Here is a 22,464-nt window from a genome sequence, read left to right on the forward strand (position 1 = left end):
ATCCGTTGCATAGGTTTTAGAGCCGGATTTGGCCGCACTGCTAAAACCGGATGTGTGAAAGCAGCCTTAGTGCACACCGTTTTGGGGCTATTTTGCTCCTCTTTAATGCAGACTATTGTGCCATCTAATGGTCAATGTGAAAACTGCAACGCTCACAAGCTGTAATAATAAATGGATGTTACATAGCAATTGGTGAATCAGCTTTGTGCAGAATGCAGATACACACGGAAATATGTCCATAGGGCATATCGGGCACTACTTATAGAAAAGTTCAGCACTTCTGGCACATACCTGGGTGATGTATGTCAGTACGCCTTTTACTTTCATTGAATATAAAGATGGAAGAGGGCCCCTGTGGAAGAATAGTATATGGGCCCCTCTTTCTCTCTGTGACAGGACCTGCTTGTTGATTTCAAGGTGTTAGTGGCCCCCTTACGTCTTGGGCCCCGGTGTGCCTGCACACGTGGCACCAATATGTCCGCCCCTGTATAAGGTGAAGCTGACAGGTCTGCTCTATTGCCTTCAATAGAGCAAAAATCAACAAAAGCTGTCCATTTAAAGTTTTTTAAAGCCAGAGGGGAAGCCCATACACCTGCCCTGCGGTGGTCTCTGTAGGTTTTACATGCTAGTCATTATGTAATGGCTCATTATACTGGGAGTGACTCTTAGGCCCGTTTCACACGTCAGTGAAAAACAGTGACGTTTTTCACTGGCGTGTAAAACACGCACATGTCCCTCCGTGTGCTGTGATTCACGGCACACGTGGGTTGTCTAAGTGCAATCCGGGCTCCGTTCTCCGTGGCCCGTGATAGCACTTAGAAAACAACTCACCTGTGCGCGCTCCCGCTCTCCATGGTGCTGATCGCTCCCGCAGTGCAGCATCCGGCCGGCACTGACCCCTGCAGCAGCTGCTTCCGGGTCGGTTGTGTCGTGCATCATGAATATGCGCGACAATAATGAGCCGGCTCAGAAGCAGCCGGCAGAACGGGCTGCAGAGGACATCGCTGGAGGCGGGTGAGTAAAAATTATTTTTATTTTAAAAGCACGTTTTTTTCTGGCACGTGTTTCACGGACCACACCACTGCATGGTCCGTGGAACATCAGTGATGCCAGAAAAAAATGGACATGTCTCCGTGCAGCAATCACGCACACGCGGGTACGCTGCACGGAGACACGTGCAGTGAAAAATCACTGATGTGTGAGCAGACCCATTCATTATAATGGGTCTGCGTATGTCAGTGATTCTGGTACGTTTTAAAAAAAGCACAAACGTCCCAGAATCACTGACGTGTGAAAGGGGCCTTACAGAGCATCGCAACTCAACCAGGAATATCCAAGCCTAAAGTATGAAATAACTCTTTGGGCCCAATTCATCACTTTGCCCCAAAAATCTGGCATGAATCTGTGGCATCATTTTTGCACAATACACAGTTGTGCAAAAATTCAGCAAATTCTGGCATTTTACACCAGGTCATCCAATAGGACAGAGCTCACACAAAGGGCCTGTCCATAATACTTCTCCGATAGACTATATCCAATTCGATCTGCGCTGGTGTATGGTCCTGATCACACATGCCAGCAAAAAATGTATGATTGTCTGTCACCATACAGGATCATATTGTCAACAGCACATTCCTTGTTTACATGCTACAAAAGTGATATCTATGCTGCCCTAACGGATGATGAACACACAAAGTGCTGATTGGCCGGCGACAAATCTACATGGAATGATAAATGGAAATGAGCCTTCTTATGACTCACTTATCAATGATCAGTCCATATAAACGGGTCCTTGGTAGCTACCGTATTTTTCGGACTATAAGAAGCACTTTTTTCCCCCCAAATGTTGGGGGAAAGTGGGGGGGTGCGTCTTATGGTCTGAATGTAGGGCTGCGGGGGAATGAGGGTGCTGAGGTGGAGCAGGTCATCAGGGGCATGAGCAGGCAGTAGCAGCCTGCCATTACCACGTGGGCCCGCTCATTTCATATGCACGCCCATCCTCCCGCCCATCATCTCACAGTGCTGAAGCTGGCACTGACAGGCGGGCGGGATGATGGCCGGGGGATGTGCGCATAGTAAAAGGCCAGCCCGCATGATCACCCCTGGCAACTACAGCCTGGAGTGATCATGTGCGGCTGTATTCACTGCTCCCCGCGCATCATCATCAGTGCGGGGCACAGTGAAGAAGTATACTCACCCGTCACCGTTGAATGCAGCATCGCGATGTCCTCCTGTCTGCCGGCCGCTCCTGTGTGTGGTGACCAGCGGTGCGCACAGTGATGATGTCATCCCTGTGCTCACCGCTCTCTACACACATCAGTGAGCGGCAGACAGGAGGACATCGCGATTTTTGTGTGCCACAGGATGCAGGCCGTATACCAGGATGGGGGCATATAGCAGGATGGTGGCATATAGCAGGATGGAAATTTATTGCAGGATGGGGGCCATGTAGCAGGATGGGGGCCATGTAGCAGGATGGGGGCCATGTAGCAGGATGGGGGCCATGTAGCAGGATGGGGGCCATGTAGCAGGATGGGGGCCATGTAGCAGGATGGGGGCCATGTAGCAGGATGGGGGCCATGTAGCAGGATGGGGGCCATGTAGCAGGATGGGGGCCATGTAGCAGGATGGGGGCCATGTAGCAGGATGGGGGCCATGTAGCAGGATGGGGGCCATGTAGCAGGATGGGGGCCATGTAGCAGGATGGGGGCCATGTAGCAGGATGGGGGCCATGTAGCAGGATGGGGGCCATGTAGCAGGATGGGGGCCATGTAGCAGGATGGGGGCCATGTAGCAGGATGGGGGCCATGTAGCAGGATGGGGGCCATGTAGCAGGATGGGGGCCATGTAGCAGGATGGGGGCCATGTAGCAGGATGGGGGCCATGTAGCAGGATGGGGGCCATGTAGCAGGATGGGGGCCATGTAGCAGGATGGGGGCCATGTAGCAGGATGGGGGCCATGTAGCAGGATGGGGGCCATGTAGCAGGATGGGGGCCATGTAGCAGGATGGGGGCCATGTAGCAGGATGGGGGCCATGTAGCAGGATGGCGCCATGTAGCAGGATGGCGCCATGTAGCAGGATGGCGCCATGTAGCAGGATGGCGCCATGTAGCAGGATGGGGGCTATATACAAGACAGGAGGATCATTACCAGGATGGGGTACCTTTGTAGAGAATTTGTGGACATTGCCCCCATAACAGTGTCATCTGCAGATCCTCACCCTATAACAGTGTGTCATGACCACATTTTTTGCTTAAAATTTTATTTTCCTATTTTCCTCCTCTAAAACCAGGGTGCGTCATATAGTCAAAAAAATACGGTACTTACCCTCCGATCAGATGTCACTAGTCGAAATTCTTGTGTTAATTTTCCCAAAAGTGAGCGCTGCGTCTTCCGGAAAAGATGTATGGTCCCCTTAAATAAAAGAAAAAGCATTAAAGTTTTCTCAATGGGCCAAGAGATATAAGAAAAGCAGATGTATAAATTCCTTAAACGCTCTAGCAGAGCTGCCTAAAAACGACCCCTGGAAGAGAATACTGTGAGCCACGCTCCCTTGGTAAACACGCAAATCTCTGGAACCATACGGCGGATTGAAAACAAAATATGGAATAGGGAGCAGCAGGAATAAATAGAAGAAAATATTGACCACTTTTAACCTGGTGATAGGTCTTCTTTAAAGGGAATCTGTCAGCAGGTTTTTCCTACCTCATCTGAGAGCAGCATGATGTAGGCAAAGAGATCCAGAATGCAACGATGTATCACTTAGATTAGCGGATGCACCTGTTCTGACACAATCAGAATTTTAAATTTAGCAATGCAGCAGAGCTGAGAAAGCTGTCTCCGCCCCCACCAGGCTCTGTATGTACAATGTTTGTAAACAGTGAGGTGCTTATCAAAGAAGGAGCAGAGTCTTGCAAGTGCCTACATGCCAGCTACTCACAGGAATGACATTCACCAGGTGATAAAGCCTTCAATTTAAGTAAAGAACAGCACACAGCCTGATAAGTGACACATCTCTGAATTCTGTGTTTTAACCCCTACATAATGCGGTCCTCAGATTAGAACACAAAAAGCTGCTGCCAGATTCCCTTTAAAAAGGAACCTGGCAGGTGCTTTATAATGCCCAAACAGCGGGCAGCATGAATTGCAGTCAGGTACATTATTCTCTACAGCGTTCCAGAATAAATACACTTTGGAGATCCGGTAAACCGAGACAGCCAAGACCAATCCAATGCCGCCACAGCAGGTGATGACGGGTCTCTGTCATGTGTACATATGTATAGACCAGGGAATCAGCTGTAGCAGGGCTGGGACAGCACCAGATTAGTTTGCTCCCTGTCTATGATCCCTTTCTGGGACCAAGTGTTTGAACACACCCAATAATAAAAAGCATGGCTCTAGGAGACGAGACATTATATTCTCTACAAGGGTCTCTGCAGGCACAGCCGGTCTGACCACGAAGAGCCGACAAAGGCAACAAAATCCAGTCCTTAAGCCTCAACTCCTTCTGCGGGCGTCTTTACCCTCATAATGCAGAATGAGACACATGCATAAGGGTCCATCATTGCGGGGGCCCCTCAGGAGCGGAGTTCCCTCCTCGTGCGGCGGATGCCAGTTATGTTATAAACCACCTTCTGTGTATATTGTGCCGTGGCTGGAGAGGAGCTTGGATCGCTCTTTTAACCATTTAAATCTCTGCTCACAACATTTAAATGGCTGCTGGAGCACACTGGCTCCCATCTGTATCGGGGGGGGGGGGGGTTAGGATAAAGCAGAGCGCAGCAGCCCCATAGGGAATGAATGGAACGGGGTCAAGCACGTGCACTGCTGCTCCATCCTGACGGGGAGAAGTGTCCCCCACGCAGCTGATAGGTGCGCCCCAGTGGTCAGACCCCAAACCATCAATGTGTTATCACCTCTCATTGATTTACCAGAGAACCTGGCTGTGGCCATATCATCCCTTTGGATGCTGGTGAATGGTGACGCAGAATTGGCTATGTGGATTGTACATATTGGGGTGTGATCTGTTGTGGATCTGCAGAGATCTCCTAACATGCAGAACTATATGTGATCACACAACACAGTGTATTAAAGGGGTCGCCCTACACAGTAATGCTCCCTCCACTAAGCACAACGCCCCCCATCATGTACTGGGGCGAGCGCTGATGGACCCCCAGGCATTGCCAGCTCTTGCACATAAGCCCAAGGCCAGAGACCAGCATAAGGCAACAAGGACATCACAGATGGGATCTGTCACCATCTCAGGAGCCCTTTAAACGCCACTGACTACCAGGGTGAAGTTAAAGGGGGAGTCCATGCCATGTGACACCTGCATTCAGACTAACATTCTAGGTCTAAGGGCAAGGAGAGATCACTGCTACCCTTCATGTCGCGACATGCTGACAGCGACACGCGCCCGCTTTATCTCCCGACATCCCATCTACATACCAGGATGCATAACACTCACCATGTTTAGGAACCCGGGGCCGGAAGAGCCACTGACCGAGGGCGGACCATGTTGGCATGGAGACCCGCTTCTCATTCATTGGTTGGTGGGGAGGAAGCGCGTCATGCCAGCGTCCAGTCACGTGCCTATTTCATCTACGTGGCCGGAAGCCATCTTTACTTTGGGAACGTTACTAATACAGTGTGCAAAACTAAGAATCACCTGCAGGGGGCAGTGACCGACTGAGCAAGCAGAGCCGGCGGCTCCCGGCCTGGGACAGGCTGCTCCGTCCGTGGAGGATTGTTTTCTATATTGGATTTATGTAAAATATTGGAGCAGGATTATATGTTCTAGAAAGAAAAAAAATAAAGTGAAAGCCACTAAGAATTGAGGGGCTTTGTCTCTACTGCGTGCTGCTGAGTGACTGCGGCTCTGTGTGCAGTGAAGCCATTATGAAACAATAAGCACATAAAATAAAAGTTATTGCAATACATTTTTTGCCTGTTTTATAGCTACATTTTGAGTCAATAGATTTTTTTGGTTTCAAATTTTAGATATCAATACATCTAGTACAAAGGTAGGACCACCCAAAGCCTGTGTTGGGGGCAGTGGCGAAACTACCCTGGTGCAAAAATTGAACCTGACCCCCTCCCCCTTCCCCACATGTTGGTCAGGTGTATGGGCCCTTGTAGCGTGCTACATCCTATAGAGACATAAGTGGTGCCCACCCTCCCCCTTCATTATGGAGGGACGTCCTCCATCCTGTAATAATGTCCTCATCCTGGACTCATCCTGCTAAATACCCATCCTGGTATATATGTCCCCATCCTAATATATATGTCCCCATACTGGACCCATCCTTTTAAATATGTCCCCCATTCTGGTATATATTTTCTCATCCTGGGATCATCCTGCTAAACAACGGTCATGGTATATATGTCCCCCACCCTGGTATATATGTCCCCATCCTGGTATATATGTCCCCATACTGGACCCATCCTTTTAAATATGTCCCCCATCCTGGTATATATTTTCTCATCCTTGGATTATCCTGCTAAACACCGATCATGGTATATATGTCCCCCATTCTGGTATATATTTTCTCATCCTGGGATCATCCTGCTAAACACCGAGCATGGTATATATGTCCCCCACCCTGGTATATATGTCCCCATCCTGGTATATATGTCCCCATACTGGACCCATCCTTTTAAATATGTCCCCCATCCTGGTATATATTTTCTCATCCTTGGATCATCTGCTAAACACCGATCATCGTATATATGTCCCCCATCCTGGTATATATGTCCCCATCCTGGGTCCATTCTGGTATGTATGTCCCACATCCTGGTATATTACTCCTTATCCTGGGCCCATTCTGGTATGTATGTCCCCCATACTGGAACGATTCGGTGGTTCTAAAAGGCACAAATTCATGAATAGTTAACAACATTATGTTTGGAAAATAGGGCTTGTTTAAGTCCACACCTCTGTCCTGTCCAGCTCCACTCAGGAAATTGAAAAAAATCCAGCACTCAAAGCATTCAACTGAAATTGTTTTATATTTTATTCATTGATCTGTGTAATTATTAAAGACGTTTCGGTCATCCGACCTTCATCAGTTTACACTACAATAAAAAGATACATAAAAAATTTTTAAGTATACAGAAATAATGGCATTATACAATCATGGTAACAAAAAAAGGGCAGAAATATTCACCACATTATAATGCATGAACCATAAACTATGATATACAAAAAATGTCAACAAAAAGACAAAAATGAAGAATCTGTCAGTTGAGCCGCTTCACTAGCAGATATAATGTCCACCTAAAGATATAATTGAAATACAGATAAAATGTAGCATAATAGAACCATTATACAACAAAAGGGGAACCAAACAGGAAACCCAAAAATGTATCCAAAAAATGTATATCTTGCTAATATAGAAGGACAAAGAGCCTAAGCACCAGCACTGAGACACTATTCTAATCTAATAAAACAGACAATACACAGAAATGCCATGTAATGAACTCACCAGAAAAGGCTCTGTAGAAATATATGGAAAAGCTGGACCAGAGGAAAAAGCTGCCCGTCCGGGTCTGCAGTCAATGTAATCTGACAGTCCAATGTCCAGATTTAAATAGACCGCTCAATTAACTCATTAACAAGTTACAGAGCGTCACTTCCGGTCCGAAGACCGGAAGTGACGTCACGGAGCGTCACTTCCGGTCCGAAAACCGGAAGTGACGTCACCGGCTGGCAAAGTGTAAATCCTGATGGTTGGCAACTGTAGACATACACAGACAGCCGCTCCTCACCGCAGGACGTCACTTCCGGTCCGCAAACCGGAAGTGACGATCCTGGTTGGCAAAATGTAAACCAGATGGTTGGCAAGTGCTCAAATTGCGCTGACTGGCAATATCACCTTATGCAATAACCATGAAATAAGGGTAATTAAGCCCAAACTAGTGTAATGAATAAGAGACTCTATGGGTAACATTATTTAAAGACAAATTACCTAAAAGATCAAATGAAAGAAAAAATAAAAGAAATAAAATAAGAGGACTAAGGGAATGGTGTATTTATTCAGAATCAATAATAATTTTTTAATTTTTTATCAACTATAATCAACCCTAGTAAAAAAAGGAAAAAAGAAAAAAAAAAAAGAAAAAAGAAAAGCTAAAAGGAATATACGTAAGGAAATGGAGGGGGGGAAGCGGGGGAGGGAAGGGAAAGGAAAAGGGGGGTGGGCATTGGGAAGGGAAAGGGGAGGGGGGGGAGGGAAAGTTGGAGGGAAGGGGAAAGGGAAAGGAAAGACTATGGAAAAAAGGGATCAAGGGAAAATTAGTAATGCGTAGAAAAAACTAAAACTAGGGAAAAAGCAGAAAAAAGGATTATGTTAAGAAAGAAACAGGAAGAAGATTATAAGACAATACCTAAAGGGACCGGCCATCATCAAATCAGTGATCAACTCCTCTGAAAAAGATAATAATAAGTAGGCATAAATGAATGAAAAGCTATAAGAAACTAGAAGTATCGAAATCACGATTAAGGCCTTTGGGCTCCAAAGTCTGAAGAGTAAAAATCCAATACGCCTCCCTTTGTTTCAATTTTTTAACCCTATCACCTCCTCTTCTATTTGGCAAGACCTGCTCCAACACCTGGAACCGTAATTGACTAACACTATGTCCCTGTTTATGAAAATGAGATGGAAGAGGTAAAGTCAATCTCTCACACCTAATGGTGGATTTATGTTGTGATATACGTTCCTTAACAGTCTGGGTGGTTTCGCCTACATAGAGTAGGCCACAAGGACACTTCACTACATATACAACATAACATAACATCTTTTTCAGAGGAGTTGATCACTGATTTGATGATGGCCGGTCCCTTTAGGTATTGTCTTATAATCTTCTTCCTGTTTCTTTCTTAACATAATCCTTTTTTCTGCTTTTTCCCTAGTTTTAGTTTTTTCTACGCATTACTAATTTTCCCTTGATCCCTTTTTTCCATAGTCTTTCCTTTCCCTTTCCCCTTCCCTCCAACTTTCCCTCCCCCCCTCCCCTTTCCCTTCCCAATGCCCACCCCCCTTTTCCTTTCCCTTCCCTCCCCCCCTTCCCCCCCCCCCCTCCATTTCCTTACGTATATTCCTCTTAGCTTTTCTTTTTTCTTTTTTTTTTTCTTTTTTCCTTTTTTTACTAGGGTTGATTATAGTTGATAAAAAATTAAAAAATTATTATTGATTCTGAATAAATACACCATTCCCTTAGTCCTCTTATTTTATTTCTTTTATTTTTTCTTTCATTTGATCTTTTAGGTAATTTGTCTTTAAATAATGTTACCCATAGAGTCTCTTATTCATTACACTAGTTTGGGCTTAATTACCCTTATTTCATGGTTATTGCATAAGGTGATATTGCCAGTCAGCGCAATTTGAGCACTTGCCAACCATCTGGTTTACATTTTGCCAACCAGGATCGTCACTTCCGGTTTGCGGACCGGAAGTGACGTCCTGCGGTGAGGAGCGGCTGTCTGTGTATGTCTACAGTTGCCAACCATCAGGATTTACACTTTGCCAGCCGGTGACGTCACTTCCGGTTTTCGGACCGGAAGTGACGCTCCGTGACGTCACTTCCGGTCTTCGGACCGGAAGTGACGCTCTGTAACTTGTTAATGAGTTAATTGAGCGGTCTATTTAAATCTGGACATTGGACTGTCAGATTACATTGACTGCAGACCCGGACGGGCAGCTTTTTCCTCTGGTCCAGCTTTTCCATATATTTCTACAGAGCCTTTTCTGGTGAGTTCATTACATGGCATTTCTGTGTATTGTCTGTTTTATTAGATTAGAATAGTGTCTCAGTGCTGGTGCTTAGGCTCTTTGTCCTTCTATATTAGCAAGATATACATTTTTTGGATAAATTTTTGGGTTTCCTGTTTGGTTCCCCTTTTGTTGTATAATGGTTCTATTATGCTACATTTTATCTGTATTTCAATTATATCTTTAGGTGGACATTATATCTGCTAGTGAAGCGGCTCAACTGACAGATTCTTCATTTTTGTCTTTTTGTTGACATTTTTTGTATATCATAGTTTATGGTTCATGCATTATAATGTGGTGAATATTTCTGCCCTTTTTTTGTTACCATGATTGTATAATGCCATTATTTCTGTATACTTAAAAATTTTTTATGTATCTTTTTATTGTAGTGTAAACTGATGAAGGTCGGATGACCGAAACGTCTTTAATAATTACACAGATCAATGAATAAAATATAAAACAATTTCAGTTGAATGCTTTGAGTGCTGGATTTTTTTCAATTTTTTGATCTGGGGTGGGACCCTAGCCAAGCACCAGCGACTATAGAAGGAGTGCCACATTTCTATATTCTATACAGCTCCACTCAGGAACATCTCGAAACTGGACTGTCAGGAGCCCTCTTGGAGGGAATGTACATATATCCACTCCTTTTGCAAAGTGTAAATATATATTCTATAATTAAAGTACAATACTTAAAAAAAGAAATGTCTGCGATCCAACGAGGGGAAGGCAGAATGAGTTCAGCATGGCCGTGGATGGTCATGCTGAACTCATTGTGCCTGCCCTCGTCAGATCGCAGACATTACTTAGTTTGAGGCTGGCAAGTACCAGCGTGGGAAACTAGCTGGGAATCCCCGACTCCGTTAAAAACTGAAATGTAGATAAAAGTATATTAGATTTCGTAAATATAACCCATTAATTCGCCATCACACACCCATCGATATCAAAAAGAAAATCTGTACATATTCATTGGGTGAGAACATTGCGGGACCTGTGATCAGACTCATAATAACACTACATGATGGGGAAATATGGAGCAACCAATCAGATTTCAGCTCTTTTACTAGTGCAGAGTAGAAAATGAAAGCAGAGATCTGATTGGTTGCTATGGTGGACATTACCGGCTGTATCAAGTACTGGACGTTCGCAGTTGTTCAGTTGTTGTGCACTGGGTATATTAGATGGCAAGTAGCCAAGGAATTAGACAAATTTATATTTTCGGTGGGTGTCCTTCAGGTTCTCCCATTTCCACCCGTACTAAATTGTGAGGCTGACTTGTGATGACTGACTCTGCACTAATAGAAGAGATAAATAATGAAGATAAGACCCCCAAATACATGACATTAACCCTTCTAACGTAACAGGAATTGTCTAGTTTGGATAAACCTATTTTTAGCTTGCCGCTGCCTAAAAAGAAGATAGTCATAAATCATCCAACTGTGGGAGGCACTGGCTGGAGCTGGTAATGTCTGGGACCCTTTACCATGAATGATTTACCATGGATCCTATACATGGTTGTGCCCTCCCGGGCTGTGCCGGACAGTAGATGTGGCTCTTGAATATCATTTATGGGGCAGTAAGGTGTCCCTAAAAGAAGCTTTAGTTTTCATGTTTTCTGGGAGATTGCTATTAATGGGATAGGCCAGAAAATCAGGTTGGTGGGAGTCACTGATTTACTAAATGAGGGGGCCACGGAGCTCTGGAGAGGACCACAACCCTGTCCTTGTTTGTGTAACCTGTGGCCATTTCTGCCAATTCAATCAGTTGATCAATGGGGAATAAGACCCTCATAGATGTGATACTGATTGCCTGAAAACCACTTAAAGATATGTAGATACATCAGTTACCTTTTTTGCCATTTTGTTTCAACCAGTGGCACAGGTTTGTATAGGTAGGAATTGGGAAATGGATTCATAATCCTTTATAGAATCACTATAGTGTTTTTTTCTATTGCACTGCTGGAATGGTACTTTATTTCTAAGTCCCCTGAGCCCTGTCCAATACTCACCTACCGCCATCTTCATCTTTTTCTAGTGCCGCTTTGGTCGTTCTCTGGCGATTTGTGACCTACCGGCAGCTCCAGTGTTACATGGAGTGTGACGGAGGTCAGTATTCAGTGCATCTCTATGGGAGCCTTGTTCTGGCTCTCATAGACTTGCACTGAGCACCTGTGACGTAGTTTCTGACTTTCGGCCAGGCAGAAGCTACGGGCACATGATGGCGCCGTGGGGCTCTAGCGGCATCAGTAAAGTATGAAAACGCCGGAAGGTGAGTATAAAACATCTGGCGGGGTGCTTACATTTAAAGCGCCACTACAGCAGTAAACAAACACAACAAAAAAAACAAACAAACGCTGTCGTGGTGCCTTAAAAGGAAACTAAATAAGAAAACAAAATGAAGAAGTTTCCACTTTTACACTGTCTTTTTTGGACTCAGAACCTGATTCATGAAAGCTATCACTCATTCATTTTCTTTGCAAACTGTTTGACAAGTCGGAGTTCATATTTGTTCCACAAATGTTGTGACTTTTTGCATTCTCACAGCAGTTACTTCCAGCTCTGCTGAAATAGGCAAAGCTGGGGGGGAACAGGGGTGCGGTGAAGCGTGGCACCAATACTCATCTAATTCATGATGAAATGTGACATTCCATAAGCCAGAAACCTCACCCCAGTCCTCGAGAAAAATTTCTGATGTAACACATGGAAGCGCACACCACTCATCAGATCCTCCAGATTCATGAAGAGGAGTTGGCACTACTGTTGAGCGAGTAGTTGACTATTCGTATTCGCTATGCTTTTAGCGCATACTGTCCGCTACTCGCATAGTCGTTACGAGTAGCGGGCGCAATGTAAGTCAATGGAGAATACTTGCTAAGTAGCAAGTAACCTGAAAGCCGTACTTTTTGTGCGAGTAGCGAATAGTACGGCTTTCGGGTTACTCGCTACTCAACAAGTATTTCCCACTGACTAACATTGCGCCCGCTACTCGTAATGAATATGTGAGTAGCGGACAGTACTCGCTAACAGCATAGTGAGTAAGAATAGACAACTACTCGCTCAACACTAGCGGGCAACTATTATTGAATCAGCAGTGTCTGAGTACACCACGCTCCCATCGTCAGCAGGTGTATGGAGCATGCCCATTTTCACCCTTTAAAACTATAAATTAATAAAAAATTAAAAAATACACATATGTGGTATGGTAGCATTCATAATAGTCCAGTGTATTAAAGTATAAAAATAATTAACCCAATCGGTAAGCACCTTACACAGAAAAAAATTCTAAATCCTAAAATTGTAAGCTTGTAAGGAGCGATCAAAATGTCACAAAATGGTATCAACAAAATTGTTGTCTTGTCCCACAAAAAAAACCCTCACAGAGTTCCATCAACAAAAAAATAAAAATGCTATGGGTGTCTGAAAACAGAATTTTTACCTCTTAATGTACACCGTAAAAACAATTCCCAAAAACAATGACAGAATTGTGGGGGGTTTGCACTTTTACAGTACACTATTTGGCAAAATGCTTGGTGTCATTCACACAACTTGTCCCTCGTACATCTATGTCGACAAAAAAATAAATTAGAGTTCTGGCTCTTGGAACAAGGAGAGGAAAAACAAAACAGGAATTGGCTACGGTCAAGAGGGCTTAAAGATAATAAATATTTCTAGCACCTTCCTTATTATTGTAGCAGGAGTAACACTGGATTTGTTAACGTATCAAGAACCTGATAAAGCTCAAGATAATGTTGCTGTGAATATTATTACAAAAAAATCCAGGGCAACTTGTCACTCCTGATGTATTCTGTTTCTTCCCTTTATTAAGATAAACCACTAGAAATGACATATAAATATCCCGTAAAGCCAGGGTACAAGTATACATTCTACAGAACAAGACTTTGTGAACCGGTAAATATTCCTCATTCTCATTTATTGTCTGGTTTGTCTTTCTGTCTTGTCTGTCTGAATATCCTGTCTGTCTGGTCTGGTTGATCTGTCTGGTCTGTCAGTTTGGTCTGTCTGGTCTGTCAGTTTGGTCTGTCTGGTCTGTCAGTTTGGTCTGTCTGGTCTGTCAGTTTGGTCTGTCTGTCTGTCTGTCAGTTTGGTCTGTCTGTCTGTCAGTTTGGTCTGTCTGTCTGTCAGTTTGGTCTGTCTGTCAGTTTGGTCTGTCTGACAGTTTGGTCTGTCTGTCTGGTCTGCCTGTCTGTTTGGTCTGTCAGTTTGGTCTGTCTGTCTGTCAGTTTGGTCTGTCTGTCTGTCAGTTTGGTCTGTCTGTCTGTCAGTTTGGTCTGTCTGTCAGTTTGGTCTGTCTGTCTGGTCTGCCTGTCTGTTTGGTCTATTTGTCTGGTCTGCTTGTCTGTTTGGTCTATTTGTCTGGTCTGTCAGTTTAGTCTGTCTGTCTGTCTGTTTGATCTACTGTATCTGTCTGGTCGGTCTGTCTGTCTGGTCGGACTGTCTGGTCTATCTATCTGGTCTGTTTCTCTGGTCGGTCTGGTCTGTCTGTCTGTCTGGTCGGTCTGTCTGGTCTATCTGTCTGGTCTGCCTGTCTGTTTGGTCTATTTGTCTAGTCTGTCAGTTTATTCTGTCTGCCTGTCTGTTTGATCTATCTGTCTGGTCTATCTATCTGGTCTGCTTGTCTGTTTGGTCTATTTGTCTGGTCTGTCAGTTTAGTCTGTCTGTCTGTCTGTTTGATCTACTGTATCTGTCTGGTCGGTCTGTCTGGTCGGCCTGTCTGGTCTATCTATCTGGTCTGTCTGTCTGGTCGGTCTGGTCTGGTCTGTCTGTCTGTCTGGTCGGTCTGTCTGGTCTATCTGTCTGGTCTGCCTGTCTGTTTGGTCTATTTGTCTGGTCTGTCAGTTTAGTCTGTCTGCCTGTCTGTTTGACCTATCTGTCTGGTCTATCTATCTGGTCTGCTTGTCTGTTTGGTCTATTTGTCTGGTCTGTTTGTCTTTGTATATACGTTTGACATTTCACAGTTGTGTTACCAAAATGCAGATCATTGATCCAGTGATATAAATAAGATGTATTTACTCTTCAAAGTGTTTCAACACCGGACTGGAATCATTCCTAAGTGTAAAAAAACAACCAACTGTACAATGCACATAAAGATAGAAGAGTTAAAAGCTGAAATCTGCACCAAAGATGACTGAAGAAGCTTTGACAAAGTGGGAGGATAAGGGCAGGGTAGAAAAAGGGGGGAGAGAATGAATGATATGTAAAGATGCTGTGAAAGAGAGAGTCAACAGAAAATATAGAAAAATTCAAATAAGCTTAATGAATAACTAGGAAGTCACAAAGAAAAAGAGTGAAAACTAAATATTAAGAACAGAAAGGGTCTTCAATGTTTTTCAATATTTAGTTTTTTGTTCTGTTCTTAATATTTAGTTTTCACTTTTTTTTCCGACTTCACCAGTCATTTATTCTGCATAACTGACTTTTTCCATATTTTCTTTTCATCGTTTGTTATATCTTTCACGGCCTCATTCTACCCTCCCCTATCTGTGGGAAGCATGTCATAAAGAAAAATGAGTTTATCGCTTTAATATATACAGTAGTGAGGGAAAAAAATTTGTTTAAGTTTAAACTTGTATTTTGTTCACTTAAATCCCTAATCTATGTATAGTTAGGAGTTCAGCGAGAGGTCCTACTCAGCAGCCTTTGTATGCAGTCAGAGATACCTGTCAGTCACTGATTAGGACCTCCTACATGACTTGTAAGCATGGAAAGAGCAGGGATTTAAATTAGTAACAAATAAGGTATAAGCAGTATACATCCTTTCTATCTACATAGAACTCTGTTTGGCTTCACCTGCTCTACACTATGCAGATCATGCATCATATACATCCTAAGGGGCACTTTGCACACTACGACATCGCAGGTGCGATGTCGGTGCGGTCAAATCGAAAGTGACGCACATCCGGCGTCGCTGTCGACATCGTAGTGTGTAAATCCTTTATGATACGATTAACGAGCGCAAAAGCATCATAATCGTATCATCGGTGTAGCGTCGGTCATTTCCATGAATTGGTAAAGACCGATGTTACGATGTTGTTCCTCGTTCCTGCGGCAGCACACATCGCTGTGTGTGAAGCCGCAGGAGCGAGGAACAGCTCCTAACTGCGTCCCGGCCGGCTATGCGAAAGGAAGGAGGTGGGCGGGATGTTTACGTCCCGCTCATCTCCGCCCCTCCGCTTCTATTGTCCGCCTGCCGTGTGACGTCGCTATGACACCGCACGACCCGCCCCCTTAATAAGGAGGCGGTTCGCCGGCCAGATCGAAGTCGCAGGGCAGGTGAGTGCATGTGAAGCTGCCGTAGCGATAATGTTCGCTACTCCAACTATCACCATGATATCGCAGCTGCGACGGGGGCGGGGACTATCGCGCACGGCATCGCAGCATCGGCTTGCGATGTCGTAGTGTGCAAAGTGCCCCTAAGTCCCCTTTACAGTGCACCTATAACCAATCTGGGGCTGCCTTTTCATTTGATAAAAGAATGGGCAGCATCAGACTCATTTTTTTTCGAAATATCATGTCAATGCTCAGCTAAAGACTAGGGAAAAAAGGGCGCTGATAGGGTCTTACCAGATATATAAAAGGGCAATGTGTAATGATATACCTTATGTGGTTGTGAGGTAGCATGCAAATAATGGTGGCTGCCGCAGCCCCACGTCGATGAGTCTTCAAAGCTGGAGGGGAGAAGGGGTAAATCCCGCACTGTCGCCAAAGAAGATGGAAAATTGTTGATTAACTAATAATTATTTTATTTCATAGGTCTACACGTTTCAAGGTATAGGACTTCTTCCTCAGGACCAAGAAATCAACAATACAAGTGCAGCAATGTGTCCCTTAGGCCTCTTTCACACATCAGTTTTTTGCCATCAGTTGCAATCCGTCGTTTTGTGAAAAAAACGGATCCAGTGCTAGATCTATTTTTTCTCATTGACTTGTATTAGCAATGGATTGCGACGGATGGTCTCACGTTACATCCGTCGTGTGCCTGATCCATCGTAAAATGTTTGTCCAGACGACGGAGCTGACGTGCACATGAACGCTTTTTGTCTGCGTCGAAAAAATGGACAGCGATGGATCTGTCGGCGTCCGTAGTTTGTTATAATGGAAGCTTATGGGCGCAGGATCCGTCGCAATTCGTCAAATGACGGATTGCAGGGACGGATCTGTTTTTTTTCAACTGAGCATGCTCAGATGGGTAAATTCATTTCTGGTCAGAAAAAAAGTGAAAAAAGTGGTACAACGGATCCGTTTTTTTACAGGATCCGTCGCATCAGTTTTACCACAATCTGAGACGGATCTGTTGCATCAGTCACAAAACGGATTGTGACTGATGGCAAAAAACTGATGTGTGAAAGAGGCCTTACTGAGCTGTTTAGTGGAGTTTACATAAAGTCATCTACAGAAAACTAGCAATCCTGCTGTCAGGTAACCAACTATACTCATGAGCTCCGTATAACCCTGTAACACTGTACATATCCAGAAAGCTGTCAATCAGTGGTGTGGGCGGGGTTATAAATATCTCAACATTTAGAGACCTGGCAGATCTACAAACAGTGATGGTATCAAATTGACAGCAAACAGCTCAGTAAGTGACACATCACTGGAATCAGGGTCTCTGCCCCTACATTATGCTGCTTTCAAATGGAGGAGCAAAAAACCCGGTGGTAGATTCCCTTATACAGATGATATTTAGAAAAATCACTAGTCTATCGCAACCCACAAAGGGCAGCCCCAGATTAGTGAAAGGTACTCTTTAATGTCACTGGCTTTACAGAGGTGACAGATGTAAAAATTGGTTCATGTTTTCTTATCATTAAAATTAATCTAAAGATTCTTTTCATTTCAGCTTCATCAACCAGCTTATGAGTTTGATCTGACAGATCCGAACTGTAATTTGCTCAGAACAGAATATAACAATTTACATGACCCACATCTGAAATCCTTCTTCTATAACAAAGTCAGATACAGTCAACTACAAACTCGGGGATATATAACCAAAAACAACCATGTAAGTTTACTGCTTAACTCCAATACTATCTATCTATCTATCTATCTATCTATCTATCTATCTATCCCTTTATATCTATCTATCCATCTATCTATCTATCCCTTTATATCTATCTATCCATCTATCTATCCCTCTATATCTATCTATCTATCCCTCTATATCTATCTATCTATCTATCTATCCCTCTATCTATCCCTCTATCTATCCCTCTATCTATCTATCTATCTATCTATCTATCTATCTATCTATCTATCCCTTTATATCTATCTATCCATCTATCCCTCTATATCTATCTATCTATCCCTCTATATCTATCTATCTATCTATCCCTCTATATCTATCTATCTATCTATCTATCCCTTTATATCTATCTATCTATCTATCTATCTATCCCTCTATATCTATCTATCTATCTATCTATCCCTTTATATCTATCTATCCATCTATCTATCTATCCCTCTATATCTATCTATCCCTCTCTATCTATCCATCTATCTATCCCTCTACAGTCATGGCCAAAAGTTTTGAGAATGACACCAAAATTATATTTTCACATGATCTGTTGCCCTCTGGTTTTTAATTGTGTTTGTCTGATGTTTACATCACATACAGAAATATCATTGCAATCATATTATGAGTACCAAAAGGTTATATTGACAGTTAGAACGAGTTAATGCAGCAAGTCAATATTTGCAGTGTTGACCCTTCTTCAGGACCTCTGCAATTCTCCCTGGCATGCTCTCAATCAACTTCTGGACCAAATCCTGACTGATAGCTGTCCATTCTTGCATAAGCAATGCTTGCATTTTGCCAGAATTTGTTGGTTTTTGTTTGTCCACCCGTCTCTTGATGATTGCCCACAAGTTCTCAATGGGAGTAAGATCTCGGGAGTTTCCAGGCCATGGACCCAAAATCTCTATGTTTTGTTCCATGAGCCATTTAGTGATCACCTTTGCTTTATGGCAAGGTGCTCCATCATGCTGGAAAAGGCATTGTTGGGCGCCAAACTGCTCTTGGACAGTTGGGAGAAGTTGCTCTTGGAGGACATTCTGGTACCATTCTTTATTCATGGCTGTGTTTTTAGGCGAGACTGTGAGTGAGCCGATTCCCTTAGCTGAGACGCAACCCCACACATGAATCGTTTCAGGATGCTTAACAGTTGGCATGAGACAAGACTGGTGGTAGCGCTCACCTCTTCTTCTCCTAATAAGCTGTTTTCCAGATGTCCTAAACAATTCGAAAAGGGGATTCATCTGAGAAAATGACTTTACCCCAGTCCTCAGCAGTCCACTCCCTGTACCTTTTGCAGAATATCAGTTGGTCCCTGATGTTTTTTCTGGAGAGAAGTGGCTTCTTTGCTGCCCTCCTTGAAACCAGGCCTTGCTCAAAGAGTCTCCGCCTCACAGTGCGTGCAGAAGCACTAACACCAGCCTGCTGCCATTGCTGAGCTAGCTCGGCACTGCTGGTAGTCCGTTGCCGGAGCTGAAACAGTTTTAAGATACGGTCCTGGCGTTTGCTGGTCCTTCTTGGGCGCCCTGGAGCCTTTTTGGCAACAATGGAAGCTCTCTCCTTGAAGTTCTTGATGATGCGATAGATTGTTGACTGAGGTGCAATCTTTGTAGCTGCGATACTCTTCCCTGTTAGGCCATTTTTGTGCAGAGCAATGATGGCTGCACGTGTTTCTTTAGAGATAACCATGGTTAACTGAAGAGAAACAATGATACCAAGCACCAGCCTCCTTTTAAAGTGTCCAGTGGTGTCATTCTTACTTAATCATGACTGATTGATCGCCAGCCCTGTCCTCATTAACACCCACACTTGTGTTAATGGAACAATCACTAAAACAATGTTAGCTGCTCCTTTTAAGGCAGAAATGCAATGATGTTGAAATGTGTTTTGGGGGTTAAAGTTCATTTTCTTTGCCAATATTGACTTTGCAAGTAATTGCTGTTAAGCTGATCACTCTTTATGACATTCTGGAGTATATGCAAATTGCCATTAGAAAAACTTAAGCAGACTTTGTAAAACTTAAAATATTTGTAGCATTTTCAAAACTTTTGGCCATGACTGTATATCTATCTATCTATCTATCTATCTATCTATCTATCCCTCTATCTATCTATCTATCTATCTATCTATCTATCTATCTATCTATCTATCCCTCTATCTAGCTGTCTGTCTGTCTGTCTATCTATTAAAAGGATCTTACTGAAGAGGAGTGTAGTTTTGTAAATGCTTGTAAAATGTTTGTAAATCGGGATAATCACCTGATATCCTGATGAAAGAGTATTTAACTCCAAAACTCGGATAAAATCACTGTTTCAAGCACAATTTCTACACTTCACGCTGTGGGGGCTGCTGCAACTATCATTAATCGATTCAAAAGTAGTTATGTCACACAACCCCTCCAGGTGAGAAGGCTATTTGTACTGTCTTGTTTCTCCACTGTCTTCACAGGTTAGATCCTATTTGTTGCACACTGTAACATTCCTACCTACATCTCCAAACTATATGTAACATTTAAAGAGGACCAACCACCAGGATTTTCATGCATAAACTAAAGCCAGTGCTATACTGGTGCTATCATGCTGATTCTATACAAACCTTTAGTTGTGAGATTGGATGTATAGTTTCTGAAATACAGGCAAGTAAAGTTTGTGAAATGCACTGTTATTTGATGAGAGGTGCAACGGAATATCTAATAGGTGGGTTGTTTTTTGCTAGTTATTTCCGCCCCTGTCTGCTTGCCTGTCCTTCCTCCCCCTGTCCTTCCTCCCTCCTTCCTCCCCCTGTAATAACAGAGACAGGGGGAAGAAGGACAGGCAGACAGGGGCGGGAATAACTAGCAAAACCCAACCCACCTATTAGATATTCTGTTGAACCTCTCATCAAATAACAGAGTATTTCACAAATTTTATTTGCCTGTATTTCAGAAAGTATATATCCGATCTCACAACTAAAGGTATGTTTAGAATCAGCATGATAGTGCCAGTATAGCACTGACTTTAGTTTAGATTCTGGTGGTTGGTCCTCTTTAACTAGTAATATAAATGATACCTCAATTGTGAAAGACCGTCTGCACCGATGAGTTCCATATGACCTGTACCTTATCAACTTTTGAGGGCTCCTCTATTCTGATACTGTTTTCTCATATGTGATTATTATTAGGGATGATCGAATACTTTGATTATTCGGCTTCGCAAATATTTTCCGAATACCTCGCCACTATTCGACTATTCGATGCGCAATGTAAGTCTATGGGAAGCCCGAATAGTTCCGAATAGTTTTTATTCAGGTTTCCCATAGACTTACATTGCGCATCGAATATTCGCGAATAGTCAAATAGCGGCGAGGTATTCGGAAAATATTCGCGAAGCCGGATAATCAAGTATTCGATCATCCCTAATTATTATGTTTACGGAATCAATCCAGGCCCTTAACGTTGGGGGAGAATAACCCATCTATCTTGTAGCTATTAATTTCCTGCAAGAAATAAACTTTCTCTAAGGCCCCCTTCACACGTCCGTGAAAATCACGCTCGTGTTTCACGGACATGTCAAAGGTGCGTTTTCCCCTCCTTGAGCCGTGTTTATGGCACTACGTGTGTTCTCCGTGTGTTATCTACGATAACTCATGGAGAACGAGAACTTTCAGCTCACCTGTCCCTGGCGTCGCTGTCCATGGTGCTGAACTTCAGTCTCCAGCCCTGCCGCAGTGAATTGAATATTAAATGAGCATAATGAGCGGCGGTCGGCAGCAAATGACAGCAGAGGCAGAGACAGGAGGGCTGGAAAAGGTGAGTAAAGATTTGTTATTTTTTTCTCTGACACGTGTTTTTCTCAGGCGCGTGTCACACAGGACCGCATCCACACTACATCCGTGTGGTACGGGTGCGGGCCGTGTGACACCCGTGTTGCCGGAGAAAAACGGACATGCATCCGTGTGGAGCACACAGACACACGTCTGATCCACACGGAGGCACGGGGCAATGGCTGCACACATGCGTGCACATAAACCCATTGATTTTAATGGGTTTACGTGTGCCCGTGTCTCCGGTACATGCGGGCACGGACCTAGCACATACCGGAGACACGTGCGTGTGAAGTGGGCCTAAGGCTGCACATGTTGCGTTTTTCAACATTTTTTTGGTGCATTTTTTAGTGCAGATTTGTCACAAACTGCAAGCAAATCCTGATGCCAGCAAAGTCATTGAGAATTCTAAGGCCACGTGCCCACGGGAAATTAAACCTGCGGATTTATCTGCGGAAAATCCGCAGATTTTCTGGAAAATTCACAAATCTGCAGCGAAATAGCTTGCGGACATTCTTGCGGCTTACCTGCGGAAGTCCCAACCTCTATCTCCATAGAGGAGGGGCGGGAATTTTGCAGATATTTCCGCATAAATAATTGACATGCAACTACGTGCGGCTGTGGGACATCTGCAGCATGTTCCACAGCCGCACATTCCACAGCATGGACACACACTCCCCATGTCCCATAGGATAACATGTGGAGTGTCTGTACATGCTAATACCTGCATATTTATATAGAAAATCCAGATAAATCCACAGGTTTTCCGCGGGAAAATAGTTAAAATGTAATGTAATGTAGCTTAAAATGTAGTGCACACGTTAAGGATTGTTTCCTTCCAGATTTGGTGCAGAAAATAATTTG

General features: G+C 43.7%; 2 protein-coding genes across 4 annotated transcripts in view; one reads left to right on the forward strand and one right to left on the reverse strand.

The window, feature by feature from the left end:
- The window catches only part of SLC30A6 (solute carrier family 30 member 6), an 84,265-nt gene extending 78,725 nt beyond the window's left edge, over positions 1-5,540 (reverse strand). For both annotated transcript variants that reach the window (XM_075339457.1, XM_075339456.1), the window contains exons 1-2: positions 5,469-5,540; positions 3,329-3,415 (exon numbers count right to left, since the gene is read on the reverse strand). In XM_075339457.1, coding sequence (XP_075195572.1) covers positions 3,329-3,415; positions 5,469-5,471 — 90 coding nt within the window. In that variant the 5' untranslated portion in view covers positions 5,472-5,540. The remainder of the gene's footprint in view (positions 1-3,328; positions 3,416-5,468) is intronic.
- Positions 5,541-10,907: 5,367 nt separating this feature from the next.
- FSIP2 (fibrous sheath interacting protein 2) overlaps positions 10,908-22,464 on the forward strand; it is a 43,974-nt gene continuing 32,417 nt past the window's right edge. For both annotated transcript variants that reach the window (XM_075338136.1, XM_075338138.1), the window contains exons 1-3: positions 10,908-10,992; positions 13,597-13,679; positions 17,629-17,790. In XM_075338136.1, coding sequence (XP_075194251.1) covers positions 10,953-10,992; positions 13,597-13,679; positions 17,629-17,790 — 285 coding nt within the window. In that variant the 5' untranslated portion in view covers positions 10,908-10,952. The remainder of the gene's footprint in view (positions 10,993-13,596; positions 13,680-17,628; positions 17,791-22,464) is intronic.

Source organism: Anomaloglossus baeobatrachus, chromosome 3 (genome assembly GCF_048569485.1).
Source record: "Anomaloglossus baeobatrachus isolate aAnoBae1 chromosome 3, aAnoBae1.hap1, whole genome shotgun sequence".
Taxonomy (NCBI): Eukaryota; Metazoa; Chordata; class Amphibia; order Anura; family Aromobatidae; genus Anomaloglossus; species Anomaloglossus baeobatrachus.